This window comes from Trichechus manatus, unplaced genomic scaffold, assembly GCF_000243295.1.
Source record: "Trichechus manatus latirostris isolate Lorelei unplaced genomic scaffold, TriManLat1.0 scaffold00328, whole genome shotgun sequence".
NCBI lineage: Eukaryota > Metazoa > Chordata > Mammalia > Sirenia > Trichechidae > Trichechus > Trichechus manatus.
The window spans coordinates 663,235-682,695 of NW_004444264.1; the positions used below are offsets into that span (position 1 = coordinate 663,235).

At 35.0% G+C, this 19,461-nt stretch overlaps 1 protein-coding gene across 5 annotated transcripts in view; it reads left to right on the plus strand.

Annotated features, from left to right (window-relative positions):
- The window catches only part of LMO3 (LIM domain only 3), a 61,922-nt gene extending 42,685 nt beyond the window's left edge, over window positions 1-19,237 (plus strand). For 4 of the 5 annotated variants that reach the window (XM_004390814.2, XM_004390812.1, XM_004390815.2 and 1 more), the window contains 2 exons: window positions 5,131-5,256; window positions 16,317-19,237. In XM_004390814.2, coding sequence (XP_004390871.1) covers window positions 5,131-5,256; window positions 16,317-16,422 — 232 coding nt within the window. In that variant the 3' untranslated portion in view covers window positions 16,423-19,237. The remainder of the gene's footprint in view (window positions 1-5,130; window positions 5,257-16,316) is intronic. The other variant, XM_004390813.2, reaches the window with a different exon arrangement.
- The last annotated feature ends 224 nt before the right edge of the window (window positions 19,238-19,461 follow it).

Genomic DNA, 19,461 nt, shown 5'->3' on the forward strand with positions numbered 1-19,461 from the left:
ACATCTGTAACCACAGAACACTGACAGAGAGATTTCTCAGATAGATTTCAGTTACAAAAGTCTGTGTCTCCATTTGTATTGAAAGTTACAAGCCTTGAAGATTCAGGGGCTCAAGGAAAGGAAAGATGAGGCTAGACCAGCACTGTCCAATAGAAATATAATGGAATCCTCATATTAATTTTAATTTTCCTAGTAGTACTATTGAAAGGAAAGTTTTTTTAAAAGGTTAAATTAATATTAAATATATATTTTGTTTAACACAATGTATTCCAAAGATTATCATTTCAATATGTAATCAATATTTTAAAAGTTATTATTAATGGAATATTTTACTTTTTTTTGTACTAAGCTTTGAATTATGGTGTGTATGTCACATTTATAGCACATTTCGAGTCATACCAGCCACCTTTCAAGTGGTTGATAGCCACATGGGGCTAGGGATTACCACATTGGTCAATGCAACTATAGACCATGAAAGGGTAATTGACTTGGCTCATGAATTGACTGGAGGTGGGGAAGGGACCAGCTCTATGTTGAAACTTAAAGGTCTATACTTAAGATTTGGAGGATATTGCTGCTTTGGTTTTTTGTTTATTTGTGTTTTTTTTTTTTTTTTTTTTTTGCTTTGATTGGCTTTGTTTTCCTGGACTATCTCAAGTCTAAAACAACCTATTTTGAATCATAGTCTCAAAACTGAAGTAGATTCTGTGATTGTTTAGGCAGGGGCTCCTAACCAAACATTCAGGGAACTTCATTCAGTTTTCTGGTATAATAGGTTCCTGCAGGTCTAGTTTAGTAGTAATGGCAAATAAAGTCTTACTAAAATCTGTTTCTCTAGAGAGGATTTTTTTTTTAACATAGGATAATTAGACTAAATCTTATCCTTAATATATATTTTTTAATGTTTATTGTTAAATTCATACATACTCAAGTTGCTAAATGAGAATTGCCTGAATTCTAGAAGAAAAAAATTGATCTTTGTTCAGAATTGAAGTTTACTGCAATATTTATCTATTTTCCCTCAAATAATAAATTAATTTGAGTCAAATATTATGCTTTCCATTGGCTTGGGAGAATTTGATTTAGTGCCTTGAGCCACTGACCTGGTAAAAAAATCTATAGAAACATCTGGTGCTGTGAAATAAAAGACACTAATACAATGAACACTCATTTTTCCCCAGATGCCTATAGTAAGCTGTATTCATTATTCCTATGTTAAATGATTATATGTCTTTAGGTCTTCTCTAACCCCACCCTCAGGAACTTTAGAAATGGATATATGCTAAACCATACAGATTTCACCTGATTCGTGACTATGCTGCAAAAGCTGTTGAACATTTAGTAAAAATGCAGACTTTCCTGGGTACCTTTAAAAAATATAAATGCCTATTGTCTTACTTGTTGCTATGCCACCATATTTCTCTATGAATGCTCACCACAGTGTGGGATGTATTATACAGCATACAGATAGGCTGAGTTTTTACCCATAAGAAAATTGTCTGTTTGATTTTTATCTTTATGTCTCTATTTAGATTGTCAATGTCAGATAGCGAAAGCAAAAATGGAGCAGAAAAGGGACAGAAGTGTACTTTGGGATTCCTGCAAATAGTGATATGCACTGATAGTGTATGGATGATAGTTGTCACCTTGTATATTGTAAGTCTACTTTTGGTAGCGCATCAGAAACAAGATAAAGGCCATATTGCTTACAGCCTATTATGAGTATAAATGGTAGGGTACAGTCTAGCCTATAAATTGGCAAATTAACCCCTGACATACCTTAATAATCTGTAAGACATCTTAAAATGAGCAAAGTGGATCAATGACCTTATTTTTTTCCCTACTGTAAATTTAGAGATGGTACTCTATGATTAATTTAGGTCAAAATCTCACAATGACCTCCATTTTTAAATAAAGCATTTTCTTTCTCACATACTACTAAGAACTCTTAGGCCCTCCTCTTATGTAGAGAGTGAGGTCATGTAAGCACTGTAAACAAGATTTTACAGAGATCTCTAGCTTAAACAGAACAGTGGATCAGTGTTAACAGCCTTATAATTGAGTCTGGGAGTGAAGACTGTGAAGGAAAGGGTGACAGGGATTTCTGGGATTATAAGAAGTTTAAATAAATTAGATAATAAGAGACTCTTCTTGAGTATTTCTTAGACATATCTGAAAAAATCTTACAAAGAACTTAAGCTTAATTGATATATATGAAAATGCTTTTTGCCTAAGAATCCAAATGTAATACTTGAAAACCAAAGGATAACATTATATATTTTGAGAACTCCGTTTTATAGAATAGTACTTCGTTTTCTTTCCCAGAGAATCTTGTGTTTGTCCCACTGAGAAAAAGAACATGTGGCTATAGAACGATCTCTTGATCCTTGGACAAAACTGAGAGGAAAAAAAAAGTCTAACAAGTGCATCGTTTTGCAGTAAATTAGATCAGATTTCCGCATCTCCGCACTCAGTCTGTGAGCTGACAGTTCAGTAGAATGTTCCCTTGTAAGGTTCGCCCTCTTAGGAAAAGGGGCAATAATTCATCATTAGGATTTCAGAGTCCAGGTGTAGATGGAAACTGATGGAGCCTCCAGTGAGGCAGGGAAAGTGCGTGGAAGAAGAAAATTTTATCTGAAGCCTAATTCCCTGGTTACAGCAGAGAATAATTAAGATAATATTGCTTCAAGAGTCCTGTAATGATTAAAAATCACATATGCAGAATCCATAAATTGGAGGGCAACAAATTGGAAGGCTGTAGTATCAGAGAGCTGTTTTGTGCACATTGTACTCGAAAGTATACCAGGGGCAGCGCACACCACAGGCAGCCACCAGAGACCGGGCCCATTCCAAGGACTTTGTTTAGATGTAACAAATCATTTGTCTGTTATTAACCCAGAGCTTGTAATTATGCAGATTGCCATAGATTTTCCTGGGCCTGGAAGTGAGATTGGGGGTTGTTCACAGTATAGCAGGCAGCTCAGGGCTGGCCATGCATTACTGAACTTGCCACATTTATCATGTTGACTGATGGCAGCAGAAGCAGGTCTCAGGTCCCAGTGGTTAATGTAGTGGGTAATTAACTGTCATTTGCCTAGTAATAGGCTGATGATCAATGGTTTGTGTGGAAACAAATTCTAATCAGGTAGCTGATAAATGCTCAGCTAGCGAGAGCAATTGAAATGGGGGGAAACTACGTCCAGAATTTCAAAATGGCATTGTGTGTGTGTGTTTATTAGGTACAAGCAAACTGCGTAGTTCTTATAAAAACTGCTTGCTCTCATATTAACCGTATTTTATACCCACACATGTATCTATATTCATGGAATAAAGAACTTTAAATTTTTTCCTTATTTCTTAAAAAATATTCAAGAACGGAAGAAACAAATAGCACACCTAAGTGATATGACTCCTGAAGAGATCACGTGAAGCACGCGGAAAAGTGAATTTGAGATGCTAAAGCCTTCTTCTTACAAAAGGAGAGAAGGAAAGCGTTAGTTTGGTTTGCAGTGGTTTCATTTTTAACGATGCCAGTAGGAGATGCAAGGTATTACATTTTCAGTGACGTTCTCCTTCAAGAAATATTATTTCTCAAAAGGTGGATTGAAAACTGAGACCACCAAGGTTATTGGAGTTACAGTCAAAGAAACATATTAAAATGTTCTTTAAAATTCTGTAAGGAAAATAAGTGCCTAACGATTATGCCTTTAATTTTCTTAACTATAAACCTTGCTTACTTTTTTTTTTGAAATCAAGCACACACATTATGCTGGCGAACTGTTTAAAAAGCATTTACAGTTTCTCCCCTCAAGGAGCTTATGGTCTTCAAGAAACAATCTAACAAAAGCCTGAGCATAAACATTTATTACACGTTTTGCCAGATACTTGGAAACTATTCTCACAACTCTTTCCAACAATTGTCATTAGCCTGGTAAGAAGAAATAGTTATAAACTTGAAAATGAATATGCATGCCTTAAGCAAAGACCAGTCTTTGGAGTATAAAGTAATAAGAAGAGAAACTTCACATTTGCGCATAATCTTTAAATTCAATAAAATGAGAGGCTAAGATTTTTGAAAGTACGTTTTTATAACTAAAATGAGTTTTCTGCATAGCACCTTTGAATTCATTAGTTTAGAACTGCTTTTAATTTTGTCTTTCCCATGAGGGCCATTATATTTTCTCCTGTCAGCCTGATGCTGGAGAAAAAAGAAAACTGGCACATGTGGTGTTTTTCATCTAGTTTCCTTCCTAGTTAAAAAGTGCATTAACTACTATGCACAGAATATTATTTATAACAGTTCTTCAAAACCACTAACAACTTTAAATAAACTTGGCTTAAATGTTGCTGGCGCAAATGGGAAAAATATTTTCTTTCCTCCCATTATGAAACTATATAGACATTTTATTTTGTACTATTTTTTTAGGTCATTACAATAACTATTTTCAGGAATCTACAGCAAATAGGATTTTTTTAAACACCTTTTTTCCCCAGCATTCCAATGGCTCTTACAGTACATTATGTTTCAATACCTAGTCTACCTATATCTAGTTTACAGCCTCATTTACTTTAATGTGCTACCGGAATAACATAATCATAGCTATCTATGGTATAGGGCCATAAGGTGCATGCACCTCTAATATTTCTTGACTATTTAAACGGCTTGTTCGTAAGTGTTCTTTTAATAATAATGGGAAACCTTTTAGTAACTTGATGTTAAAAAAAAAAAGATAGTGAGTCTTTCAAATGAGTTTCTTTCCCAAATAAAATGTTTAATATGTGGCAATAAGATCAAAGTTACACTGCTTTAACATTTATGTTATGCTCTAAGAAATGGAAGATTTTTGCCATGGATTCAACCCAGTTGACTTTGGTATGTGCGTGATCATGTAAACTGCCTAATGTATTTGTCTCTTCCTTTTCTTCTCAAACAAGATGTGTCTTTCATCAAGAAAGGTCAAGTAAGAATATGTTGCAGAAGAATATTTGTGTGTGTACGTAGGATAAGACTCACTTGTTTACATCATAAGGCATTGTGTATTGATAACTTTACAGGGTATATTAGCGTCTTCTCTATTCACAATCTCAGAGTTCCCTGTAAGAGTATGAAAAAGATGTTTCTTGTTCTAGGCTCTTCGGTGTAACGGGAAACTGTGCTGCCTGTAGTAAGCTCATCCCTGCCTTTGAGATGGTGATGCGTGCCAAGGACAATGTTTACCACCTGGACTGCTTTGCATGTCAGCTTTGCAACCAGAGGTAAGCAGATTTCATTTTGGTTTCTAAAAAATGGGAAACCTCTTTTAGCTGATGGATTATTTTATAGGTGGAAATTATATTACTACACTTAAAGCAATTAATTTCGGCATTTCTGTTTTCTGCAAACACTCATACCATGCCAGGAACCAGCCACTGAGGAGGAGAAAGCTCTTAAGACGATACTTCTAGCTGAAGGAAGCACATCCTATAACAGCATATGATAAAAAATGAAAACCCCTCTGTAAACTTTTAGTCTTCTTCTTATTCCTTCTTTTCTTTATTGATTTTTTTGTCTTTTAAAAAGTAGATTTAAAATATCTTTCCCTTTTTTGTACTACTCTGAGCAAGAACATTTGCACTACGGCAAATACACAGGAATTTGTGGCATGGATTTTATTTTCATCCTTGTTTTCGTATTTATAGTGGCCCTATCTCGGGATTTCTTATCTTGAATTTTAACCTTGTTCTGTATGTACCTTTTCAGTTGTTTCAAATCTCGTTGGGAACAAGGCATGATATAGCTAATAATTAAACAATTATCAACATTAGAGAGGCAGCACTGGAGAGTAGAAGGAATATCATACTGGGAATCTGAAAACCTAAAGTCTAGTCTTAGCTCTGCCACTATCAGCTGTGAGACCTAGAACCAACCACTTCACCTCTCCGGACCTCAGTTTTCTCATTGGTAACATAGGGAGCTGGATTAGTCAAGCTCAGAGAACCCTTTCAGCTCAGAAGTATTATGACTCAGTCCCATTTTTCCTTATTGAAATTTAAAAAGGTAATTTCCAGTGAAAACAAAATACTGCTAGTCCCTGCTTTATGTGAGAAATGTAGAGAATGGTAGAATGTTAAAATGTGTATAGCATTAAAAAATTTAATGTTTTGGAAATTAATGCACTTGATGGGTTTTTTAAATAATATTTTATTGAGTTCTCGGTGAAAGTTTACACTGCAAGTTAGATTCCCATTTGACAATTTTCATTTGATGGATTTTAATGAAAGTAAATTCAGTAAGAGGATCTGAGAAAACTCCTGGACATAGTGGATGTCTTAGTTATCTAGTGCTGCTATAACAGAAATACCACAAGTGGATAGCTTTAACAAAAACAAATTTATTCTCTCACAGTCTAGGAGGCTAGAAGTCCAAATTTAGGGCACCAGCTCTAGGGGAAGGCTTTCTTTTTCTGTTGGTTCTGGAGGAAGGTCCTTGTCATCAATCTTCCCTTGGTCTAGGAGCTTCTCCAAGTAGGAACCTCAGGTCCAAAGGATTCACTCTGCTCCCAGCGCTGCTTTATTGGTGGTATGAGGACTCCATATCTTTCTGCTCCCTTCTCTCTTTTATATCTCAAAAGAGATTGATTTAAGACAAAGCTAATCTTGTAGTTTGAGTCCTGCCTCATTAACATAACTGCCTCTAATCCCACGTCATTAATATCATAGAGGGAGGATTTACAACATATAGGAAAATCACATCAGATGACATAATGGTGGACAAGCACACAATACTGGGAATCATGGACTAGCCAAGTTGACACACGTTTTTGGGGGACACAATTCAATCCATAACAGTGGATAATCAGTAAATATTAGTTGAGTCAAGCTCTGTCTTTGTATTTTTCCATGGAAGGTACGTTCAATGCAGAGTCTTCTTATGAGACCTTCTAGGGTAATAGAATGAACATGATGTTTAGAGTGAGAACTGGATTCAGCTTCCATTCCCATCACGTATTAGCAGTGTGATCTTGATTATGTTTCTTAATCTCTCTGAACTTGGTTTCTACACCTGTAAAATGGAGACACTAATACCCATCTTGAAGATTTTGAAAATGAAATGAAATAATGTATATTAAGTACCAGGAACAGAATAGAGTCTCTAAAATTAGTTCTTTTACCTTGATATTTAGAATTTACTTTTACCAAATAATATTCCACTAAGTTGGTTTTCACACAATATGTGTATCACATTAGCATGTAGATGTTCAGAATGTAGCCCTACATACCTTACAATATGCAACTTACCGAGAAAATAATCTTATAACATTTTGATTCTTCCCAACAAATGTTTGTGATCAAAGTAGATTAAGTCAGACTATGGTGACATTTAGCCAAAAATAAATTGGCAGATGCACATGTTTTTTTGTAAGGACATGGATACAAAAACATGTATATCCATACATATATACAGACACATTTATATGTATGTGTACATATTTTAAAGGTGTTGGTAGTAATTTAGAATATTTTTGTTTACTTGTCACATTGATGAACTAATAATATCAACTAATAATATAGTTATCTTGATGCAACAATAACATTTACTGCTTCTCTACTTATAAAAGGTTACATATTCATAGTAGAAAATTAAAAAAATAAAAAACACAAAGAACATTGTCTTATGTCCCACTATTCTCAAAGAAAATATGTTAATATTTTGGTGCATATACATCCATACATTTTCCTATGCATATATATGACAAATGATATATAGTGTATAGTTTATATTATACCCCTATTTAAATAGCTTTTAAAAAAGTAACGGGGTGTCTGTATAGCATCCTAATATTTAATGTTTGGACTTTTTCATTTAATATATATTCTGTGCCTTTTTACCTCCCATTAAAAATTCTTATATTTTAAGGTTTTATGTGTACAGTTGTATGGATAAGGCATCACTTAATTAGTGTACTAGCATCAGATGTAGAGCTTATTTTTTTTAAGGTTTATCATACCAATATTATAAATATAACATGGACTCCATAAATAAACACTCAAATCTATGTTAGAATGAATTCACAGGAGTATAATTAATTGGAAAAATTATTTAACATTTTGACGAGTTATGTTATCTACATTGCCGAAGTGCTCTCCAGAAAATTTATACCAATTATTGTCACACCAGTAATGTGCAAAATTATTCATTTCTTCACATACTGTCTAACACTGAGAGTTATTATTATTTAAAAAGAAATCCTTGTCACTTGGAAGGATGAAAGCTGTCTTTTTATAATTTTTAATTTAGCATTTATTTGATTATTTGAGAATTTCTTTTTTAGGGAATTGCCTGTTCATACCTTTGTCCATTTTTCTATTGGGGCAGGCTCACCTATTTTATCCATGTTTTATACAGAAAATTAAAACATCATTCAAGTGCTAAACCCAACCTAAATTCTATCATGATGCAAAGTAACTGTAGGTTGTTAATGCTATTTACAAATCATATTTCAATTTTATTCCACCATTGAAATAAGAAGTTGCATTCACAGTTAAGTCTGTCTCCTCAGTAGAACTCAGTCAAGTAAGACAAACACTCCTAAATTTTGACTCTAAAACTGTTTACGTTCTTATTGCTGCAAGGTACTATTCTAGCATCATTATTAAAGTACGTAATATATTTCTGTGTGCACTTCATTTATTACCTGCCATAATGGCACTGATATTCTTTAGTGCTGGTTATGTACAATTAGCACTTAGTTATTGTCTTATCACTTCAGCCCCTACAAGACGAACTTCTTTAATGCAAGAAGTCAGCTAATCTTCATCAGTCAAGCAAAGCAGACGATTTTTGTTACCCTGAGTACAGAAGGTTTCAAACATAGGAGATTCTCCTTTACTATGAAGTTTGCTTGGGAAATTTGCTCTCCAGTAAAGCCATACTGATGCATGAGTCTATACTTTCCGCAGGTAAATCTTGTATTGCACCTTTTTAAGTGAGACATAAGCGGTAGTTATAGGCACTTTCCCTTAAGCAAACTTTATTGACATCTGAAATTGTGGAATTATAATGCTTATTAATTTTATTTAGCAATGACTTCATCTTAACTTTCAATTTAAAATATCATTAATATCCAAAGCATTTCCAATTTTTTTTTCAGTGTTGTTGTTTTTAGTTGCTATCGAGTCACCTCCAACTCATGGCAACCCCACGTGTGCAAAGTAGAACTTTGTTCTGTAGAGCTTTCAAGGCTGTGACCTTTTGGAAGCAGATCATTAGGCCTGTCTTCCGAGGTGCCTCTGGGTGGGTTTGAACCACCATCAGTTTGGCTAGTAGTCGAACGCTTAACCATTTGCGTCACCCAGAGATTCCTTTTTTAAAATAGTAGCAATGATAACCCTTCAGGATTGGTTGTCCCTGTACAAATCATCTCTGTTCTTTTTAGAAGGGTGTGTGTAAAAATTGAGTCCTGAATACAAAATCTAAAAGTCTCTATTATAAAAGGAAACCAGAGAAGGTTGTCTTGAACCTCTTTTATGATCACTTGGTACTCATTCAGAACTGAAAATTTTTGTAGAATGGGTTAATTCCTTAAACGTAAATAAGCCTTCCTACTCAGGAAATTCTGTAAAACTGAGGGATGGTTTTATAAGAAAAGGAAAGGCCATGTTTGTTTATTGAAAAAAAATTACCCCAACTATGTAGAATAGGAAACCCAGGTGGCGTAGTGGTTAAGAGCTATGGCTGCTAACCAAAAGGTCAGCAGTTAGAATCCACCAGGCGCCCCTTGGAAACCCTATGGGGTTCTACTCTGTCCTATAAGGTTGCTATGAGTCAGAATCAACTCGATGACAATGAGTTTTTGTTTTTTTTAATGTAGAATTATATTTCATTATCTTTTATTAAATACCTTCTGTGTGTCAAGCACTGTGCTAGCCTCTGTGGACACAGAGGTGAATGAAATCTGATTTCTTTCTTAGAGAGGTTCAGAGCTATGGGAGAGACAGGACGTCAAAGACTCACAGTACAATAAAATCAATGCTAAACAGATCTATCCTGAGGGAAGAGAGATCCATCCTTCTTGAAGTCTTAGGGGGGCGACAAAGGGCTGATGTGCTGGGTTTTAAAGAAGGAACTCCCTAAGCCTGGGTGGGATATAGGAAGTGTGTCTAGTGGGGGGTGGGGAAGGTGAGGAAACCAGAGAACAGTGAAGGAAGGGTTTTCCAGGCAGAGGGGCAGCATGCGAAGGCATGGAGATATGAAAGTATTTGACATGTTCAGGGAAGGAAGTAGCTCACTGTGTGTGGTGAGAGATTACAGGGGAATTTGGTGGGAGTATGAAGGAGAAGAGAGTGGGATGGGAGCGGGAGGGCAATGTGAAATTGTAAAGGTAGGAAGTCCATGAATGAAAGTCAAATGGATACAAATTTAAGTTATTCATCTAAAATATCTTCGTTATTTAAAGCTATTTGGTTCTGGTCTAGATCTATCTTAACCTGTAATATTGACCGTACACCTTAAGTGGTAATATGGTTTGTGGTGGTACTGGAAAAGGTTCAAAAGAAATATCACTCATGGTCATTTACCTCAGAACTGCTGTCCAGATTGGGAAACATGTTACACATTCATGAGAAAATCTGAAATGCCAAAGTAAATGATACATGAATAAGTAAGTGCTTTGGGAAAGACAGAGGAGCACTGGTAGTGCAGTGGTTGAGCACTTGGCTGCTAACCAAAAGGTCGGTGGTTTGAACCACTAGCCTCTCTACAAGAGAAAGATGTCGCAGTCTGCTCCCGTAAAGATTCACAGCTTTGGAAACCCTATGCGACAGTTCTACTCTGTCCTATAGGATTGCTGTGAGTTGGAATTGACTCCATGGCGGTGAGTTTGGTTTTTTGGGGGGCTTTTGGGAAAGACCAGGATGAAGTTACATGGTCAGAGAAGGTTGATGGAAGGAATGGAAACTAAAGAGTTTTTTAAGTAGGTGTCAAAGAGGGAGAAGTACTCCTGACTCTGGAGCAACCTAAGTAAAGTTGTGAAAGTTGTCGTTAGCAAACCATAATGATGGCAAATTCTCATACAGTGCTGATCATACTAGGTACTGTTCTGAGTGTTTTACATGCACTTACTCATTTAATCTTCAAAATCACCCAGAAGTAGGTACCATTACTAGGGACATTTTACAGATGAGGAAACAGAAGTACAGAAAATTTAAGTAATTTGCCCAAGATTGTGCTGTTAGAAATTAGTAGATTCAAGATTGGACCACTTCATTCTCTGGACTCAAAGCCTGTGTGAGCCCCATGGCCTGTTCCAGGAAGAGTGTTTTATATTTCTGACTAAACCAAAACCCAAACCAAACCTATTGCCATCGAGTCAATTCCGACTTATAGTGACCCTATAAGACGGAGTAGAACTGCCCCCTAGGGTCTCCAAGAAGCAGCTGGTGGATTCAAACTGCCGAGCTTTTTGTTAGCAGACAAGCTCTTAACCACTATACCACCAGGGCTCCATATTTCTGACTAAGAGGATATTAATGTGAATAGGTATAGTGAAGTTATAATAAGGTAGGCTTTGAATAATTTATAGCAGGATTTGAGGTGTGGGTAGTGTAATTGAGTATAGAAAGGATTGTTAGGAATCAAAGTGTGTAATGACAGCTGGACTATCAGTGGGAGAAAGTAAATTTGGTCACAAGTATATAGTGGTGGAACAACGAGTATATAAACTACATCTCTTAAAAATAAAGTATGGTATCAAAATCTTCATTTTTAGTAACTGAGGATGCTAAATCGGAAAGTAGAGACATTGGAAATACATGTTGAATAACTTCTCTTTTTAAAGTGTGTAGGGATGGAAATTAATTATAATTGACAGTCGCTAATCTTAAGAAAATAAGGTGACTAAGTTAACATTTTCATTTCTTAGAAACGATGTTATAAATGGAGTCTCAACATAGGCTTTTGATAACCTGCTTTAAAGTACTAGAAGTCCCATATTTTATCATGTAAGAATGACTTATTAATTATACTTATTTTCTGTACTTATCAAGTCTCTAAAACCATATGAAAAAACCTACTCTGAAATATCTGGAAATTGAATCGGTTATTAATTCCAAAACGTCAAAATGAGATAGCTTAATCATCTGAATGGGCATCTTTTTCTTCTTCTTTTTTTTTTTTTTAATGAGGGCGACAACTAATTGAACTGACCAGACCAGAGCAATTAGAATTAGATTACAAGGAAGATTATCAGTTTATTTTCAGGAATTGTAGCTTGACCTGTTAATATACTTACAGTGTCCTCTGGCTGTCACTGCTTTTGTAGTATATTTTCTGTAAACGCTAAATCTAATCAGGTGGAGCTGGTTATATAATATTGGAAATTAGCCTTTTTTACAAAATCACAATTTTAGATTATTTTGTTAAGTGTTTAATATCTGCACTGCTGCTTCTCTAATTTCTTCAAGTTTATATTTGGAGCATTTTTAAGGAGGAAAGCAATCCTAATTGCATGAGAAACATTATTCATTATAAACTCTTAACTATAGCTTTTAAGGTTGTTTTCTTTGAATTAATATGTGCAAGTGAAACATTATTTACCAGTGTTCTGTTTCATCTTGGCTTTTAAGTATAAATAGAAATGCACATGGATTCTCTTCAGTTGACAACATATTAGTAACAAAATATCTGAAGTAGAAATGTTTCAAATAAATCCCATGTATATTGCTAACTAACATCTCATTAAATGATAGGCAGACATTTTGAAAGTTATGCAAAAGAATAATTCCAATTTAAGAAAAGAAAACTTGTGTGACTCTTTAATCCTCATGCTATACTTGTAGCCTGTCTGTTTTACTGCCTCTGTGTAAAAGCATGGATCTTGAATCCAAAGAGACTGGGTTACTTTCCTACCCCTACCACATACATTCTAGCTGTGGAAACTTGGGCAGACTTGTTAAACTCCGGATGGAAGCCTTAGATTTTTCATCTGAAAAGGGCAATGATAATAGCTATTTTCTAGGTTGGCTGAGAAGCCCTGGTGGCACAGTGGATTAAGAGCTTGGCTGCTAACTAAAAGGTCAGCAGTTCGTAATCCACCAGGCACTCCTTGGAAATGAGAAGTGAGTTCTGAGGCAGTTCTACTCTGTCCTATATGGTCAGAATCCACTCGACAGCAGTGGGTTTGGTTTGGTTTTGGTTTTTAGGTTGGCTGTAAAGATTAAATGTGATCATATATATACATGTTTAGCATTAGCCCATGATGTCGTTGTTGTTGGTTGCCTTCGAGTCAATTCCGACTCATGGCGACCCCATGTGTTACAGAGTAGAACTGCTCCATAGGATTTTCTTGGCTATAATCTTAACAGAAGCAGATTACAGGGACTTTTCTTCTGTAGTACCACTGGGTGGATTCAAATCACCAACCTTTTGGTTAGTAGTCCAATATAAAATGTTTGTACCACCTAGGGACCTTTATTTAGCGCCTGGTAAGTACTACATAAAAGGTGGCTATTTTAATTACCCGGGTAGCATAGTAGTTAAGAGCTACGGCTGCCAACCAAGGGGTCAGGTCAGCAGTTGGAATCCACCAGGCTTTCCTTGGAAACCCTCTGGGGCAGTTGTACTCTGTCCTGTAGGGTCGCTATGAGTAGGAATCAACTCGAAGGCTACGGGTTTGGTTTTTATGGGTTTTTGTTCCAAACACTGAGGTATTGCTTGACATATTTGATTTCCACTCCTTACCACAATCATGCAAAAGTGGCTGATATTACACATAAGAAAAACTGAAGTTTCATCTTCAATATCATAAGAACTGGAATTTAAATCCTTTTCATTGCAGTATACCTCTCTGCCTTTTTTATTTGAACCTTCCTACAATCCAGTGAGTGCCTAGGTGGTGCAAATGTTTAACGCACTTAGGTGCTAACTAAAAGTTTGGAGGTTTGCGTCCACCCAGAGGCTCCTTGATAAAAACATCTACAGATCTACTTCTCAAAAATCAGCCATCGAAAACCCTTTGGAGCACAATTCTACTCTGACACACATGGGGTGCCCATGAGTCACAACCGACTCAATAGCAATTGGTTGCTTTTTATAATCCAGTGATGCAGCTGTTTTATCTTACATGCAGAGAACTGAGACAGAGAAACTATAATATGTACCCCATGTCTTTCATCAGCTAGATGATAGAGGCAGGACTCGGGACTAGATCACCAGACTCTTGATTTGGTCTCTTTGGAGCCCTGATGGCGCAGTGGTTAAGAGCTTGGCTGCTAACCAAAAGGTCAGCAGTTCGAATCTACCAGCAACCCTAGGGGACGGTTCTACTCCACCCTATAGGGTTGCCGTAAGTCCGAATCAATTGAAGGCAATGGGTTTGTTTATTTTTTGGTAAAAGAAAACTATCTAAATTTCAAGACCTCTGAAGAGAAGAATGACATGATATAAGCCATGTTTTATTTGATGGCTACTCTGATTTGTAATCTTGTTAAAAAATTAAGGCAACAGTTTAGAAAATATGGAGTTGAAGGGGAGAATATGTCCAAATTAGTTTACTTTTAGAAAAAAAAAAATGATTCAGTAACAGTAGCTGGAACACAAAATGTTTTATTGAATTTATTTTTTGATGTGATATTTTATTATTTGCTTATTAGTCAATTCAAATTAACTTCAACAGTATTATCGATTGATAATTTTGAGCAGTAATCAGATATTTCTACACGCTGTGTTACATAATCTACATGTAAGAGTTAGATATTGGATTTGGCTGCTTAGGACTGTCCAATAGCAGAAATATGTCTTTGATTCAACATATTTTAGTGATCAGGATAATCTATAAAGACTAACTTATTCAAACACCATATTTTTTAACTGCAACATTTAAAGTATATAGTTTGCAACTAATAAAAAGAAGATATACTTAAAGCCCCAAACTTGAATGTTCATTGTATCCAGTACCCTTGAGTGCAAACAGCTCCAGGATTTCAGGATCTGCACTTTTCAATCAACATCATCAGCATGCAGTAATCCTGGGGAAAAAAAGTAAATTCCACAAATAAACAGACCAATTTTCCTTTAAGAGGAAAGCTAATTCTTTTCAATCTACTTTTTTTTATTACACTATTTTCCCCTCTATCTACTAAGCTCGTGTAAGGATAAATTTCCAAAGCTACGCAATTGGAAAATAAATAAATTCACTGTTTGTCTAGCATTCCAATCTTTGCAAATGTAAATCAGTCTAACCGCTCCTCATTTAAACCTTCAAGTTCACAAAACATTAAAGGGTGGATTTCACCACACGCTTTGATCTATCCACTAAGATTTCTGCTTGAACATTATTCAAAATTGACTATCTGATAAAGGGAGACCACTATCAAAGTTCGGTGAGGTCAACCTGAATAATTACAAGTAGTTTTACTGGGTCAACTCTACCAAACACTAAAGGTTAAATTGTTACAATTAATTAAATATATATACAGATCTCCCCAGAGTTACTTTATTGTTAAATGTACCAGAAGTAGCACAAGCATTTATTTCTGACTTTGGGTCCAAAGTGTCACCATTAGGAAATAATACAAAAAAAGAGCACTTAGTAAAAACATTATAATCGTGCACATTAAATAATCCTTTATAAAATAAAATGCATAAATTAGCTACTGGAAACAAATTTTATTGATCACATCCGTATTAAGAAGCTCATTCAGGTTACTCCCTTAGGTTTAATTGGAAGTGCCGTAAGAAATGACATCAACTCTTTCATAGTTGGTGAACTTGCCACAAACAAAGAAATATGGCCCAGCAGCACTGTCTGATGCTAAAGCAAGCTTCGCTTTAGAATGCTCACTTCCAAATTGCTAGAATTTCATCACATTTTAATAACTGACTGAGAAAGCTTTAAATGGGAAGCTTCAAAATGGGCTGTTTTCTATTTTTTTGACTCATTTTAATGTCTTTTACTTTTTTATTAAGTGAATAAATGGGCAATGATGAAATCTTCCAGAATCACTGCACTCTTTCCACTCAGCATTCTTTCTTTCGTTTTAATGAATGTATATATAAATCAGTTCTTTTTTCTCTCCAGTGTGGCAACAAAAATCACCTCTAGAGCCCAAAGTGTTTGCCTTGATGTTCTTAAGATTTTTTTATATGTAAAAGTGGGATTTAAAATGTTGTGTATACTGTTTCATTGAATGAACTAAATGGTTTAATTTTGATAATGAAAGCAACTTCTAAACAAGCTTGCAGATTCATGTAAAATTATTATTAGAAAAATAAATCTTCAAATATATAGATCTGGTTGAAACGATCTTAACACTTTTTTTTTTTTTTTTAATATTTTCAGATTTTGTGTTGGAGACAAATTTTTCCTAAAGAATAACATGATCCTTTGCCAGACAGACTACGAGGAAGGTTTAATGAAAGAAGGCTATGCACCCCAGGTTCGCTGATCTATCAACATCACCCCATTAAGAATACAAGGCACTACATTCTTTTATCTTGTTTGCTCCACATGTATATAAGAATTGACACAGGAACCTACTGAATAGCTTAGACATAGGAAAGCAGGATGGTGATATGGAATAAAAGGCGGACTGCATCTGTATGTAGTGAAATTGCCCCAGTTCAGAGTTGAATGTTTATTATTAAAGAAAAAAGTAATGTACATATTGCTGGATTTTTTTGCTTGCTATTCGTTTTTGTGTCACTTGGCATGAGATGTTTATTTTGGACTATTGTATATAAGGTATTGTAATATTTGAAGCACAAATGTAATACAGTTTTATTGTGTTACAATTTGTGTTCTGTTTGCTTCTTTGTATTGTTGCATTTAGTACAATCAGTGTTTAAACTTACTGTATATTTATGCTTTCTGTATCTACCAGCTATTTTAAATGAGCTGTAACTTTCTAGTAAAGAATTGAAGAGCAAATCTCACTAATGATGCGCACATAGATAAAGCAAGTCTATCAGCGTTAAAAATACTGAAAAATAAAGACACACACACACAAAGCATTTTCGCAACATCTACAATTTATTGCCACTACAATATAAAGTCTATCACTATTCTCATTATACCCCCTATTTTCAGGGGGTTAAAGATCAGCTTTAAAAAAAAATGCGTAAAAATTCATCTTAAAGCACTTTCATTTTATACCAACATGAAAAGTGCCATTTTTAGCATAACTTTAATGCTTAACAGTTATCCTTTAAATCTACTTTTTCTCGTGTGCTCTTTAACTATACAATGGCTTTGTTTTTGTTTTACAGCCAGTCACCCTTTATGTGAACTAGTGCCTTTGGGTATTTTGTGAAATTTTTCCAAAGGGTTGCTTTAAAGAAGTGTTACTACAATTTTGAAATAACTGAAAAATGATAAAAGTTCTTATACAACTTTTGCCCAGGTCTCTCCCCAGGGGCTAGGGGTTTAGTAACTTTATGGCTTAATAAATTTATGACACTAAAAAAGATTTAAGTGTGAATCTACTGAACCCATGTTAATGGACATGGAAGCTATGATCATATTTGAGCAGTAAGATTATGTTTGGTCAGAGCAACATAATGTCCATGGAATCTTCTAGAAGAAGAGAAACAATGGGACTGAAAAAAAGCTGAAAACTAGTGATTATATATTTTTCTGTATTTTCCTGCCATTCATTGTAATGTTCAAAAAGTGAACACTTTAAAAGTTTGACGTGTCTTACTCTCTCATTGCTTTAAGTACGTAATTACCCACTCAGAATACATCTCACTTAGGCTGAAATCTGTCATTTTATTTTTTAAAGGTGAACTATTATTCCCTTACCTACATGATAGCTGATAAAGAAGAAAGCTTTCTAGAATCAGAAATTATGGAGAAAGATTATTTAAATTACAATTAAGAAAATAAAAATGAAAATATAATTTCTCTTCTTGGTTGCTCACGCTTTGCTCCTTTGCTTCTGCTTCCTGAAATCAGTTACTTTTCAACAAATCTAACTCCACACAGGCACAGTGAAGCATGTTTTCAAGTGCTGTGGGTTTTGTTTTTTTCTTCTTGGTCACTTGTATAGGAAACAGTATTTCCCAGTGTTATTTGCATACATATTTTGTCCTGCCAATATATACATTACAGATAAAGATTAATTGTTATACCTGAATTCTTGGTTTGGGGCCAAAATATTAAGTGGAAAATAATGCTGGTGTAGATTTGAGTTGTTTTAAAACAAATCTTTATCATGAACATGCATGTGAATCTGGATATTGCCTCTCATTCTTCAGAACATGAGTCTGTGAAAAGTGAATGATGATATGTATTTTTACAAATGCTTCATTGTTAAGAGTGTTCAAGTCACATGTCCCACAAATTTGAAGGATACTGAAGAAATAATTTCAAAAACAACTATTGTTTTAGCCTTAGACTCTTATATTTGTTTCATGAAAAGATTTGCATAGCAAAACAAAACAAAACAAAAAAAGGAGGGGATAAGGAAGAAGTGGCTTCCATAATGCTGCTGCCCTACTAATCCCCATTGAGAGTTGTTCGAAATTCTTGTGGATGTAAAGTTTTAACCATCAGTATCTTTTTCAAATGAGTTTTTAGACTTAAACTGTTTTGCATATGTTTATCAATATGTCAAAATACTTGTGAATTTGGAACACAATTCTTTCGGCTTCTTGAGGCTGTTGAACTATCCTTGCCACCCAAAGGGTAAACAAGGTTTTTGCCGCTTTTCCTTTTTCTGAATCCTTTAGAAATTAATTCTTATGCTTTTTATACAAACAAAATTACTCACCTGGATTAAAGATTAAAGCCTTAATCTTCTTAGATTATCTTTAATCTCCATGAAAGTGTGCAAAAAGACAGAAATCATTTTTCAGCTGTAGGCCATTTTACAGCCAATTGCCCATAAATAGTAGCATTTCTGACCTGAAGTACTAAGCTAATTGTCTTGACTACTCAAAGTCCCTGAATTGTTGTCAACTTTTCTCTTTGTGTTGTGTAGCCCTGAAGTCATTTAGCTTGTTATCTGATGCCTCCAGTAGGACACCTCCAATGGAGCTTTGATTTCTTGAGAATCGAAAGCTCCATTCCTAACATACATCACATATAGACTGCCTATGATGATGGACCTGGATCCTGCACTCCACCAGGGTGCTGGCTGAGTTTAAAAGCTGACCTGTGTTTGTAATTTCACTTTCATCCTGCTTAATAAATATCTGCTGGATTCTTTCATTCATTTTTTATATTTGGATTTATGTTGTTAATAAAAGGGGTATTACACTGTTTCATTGCACTTAATTGACAAAATACAAGATGATATCTAGAAAGCATACATTAAGTTCATGAAAAAGGATAAAACGTGTATAATAACATTTACTTTCTAAATGTAAATCATAACAAGCATAGACTAAGTACTTCGAATGCTTTCTCCAAATGTTATATTTAGGATTTCTGAACTCCAGGTAGTTTACTGCTATTTGCTTTTGTGAGGGGGAAAAAATGTCAA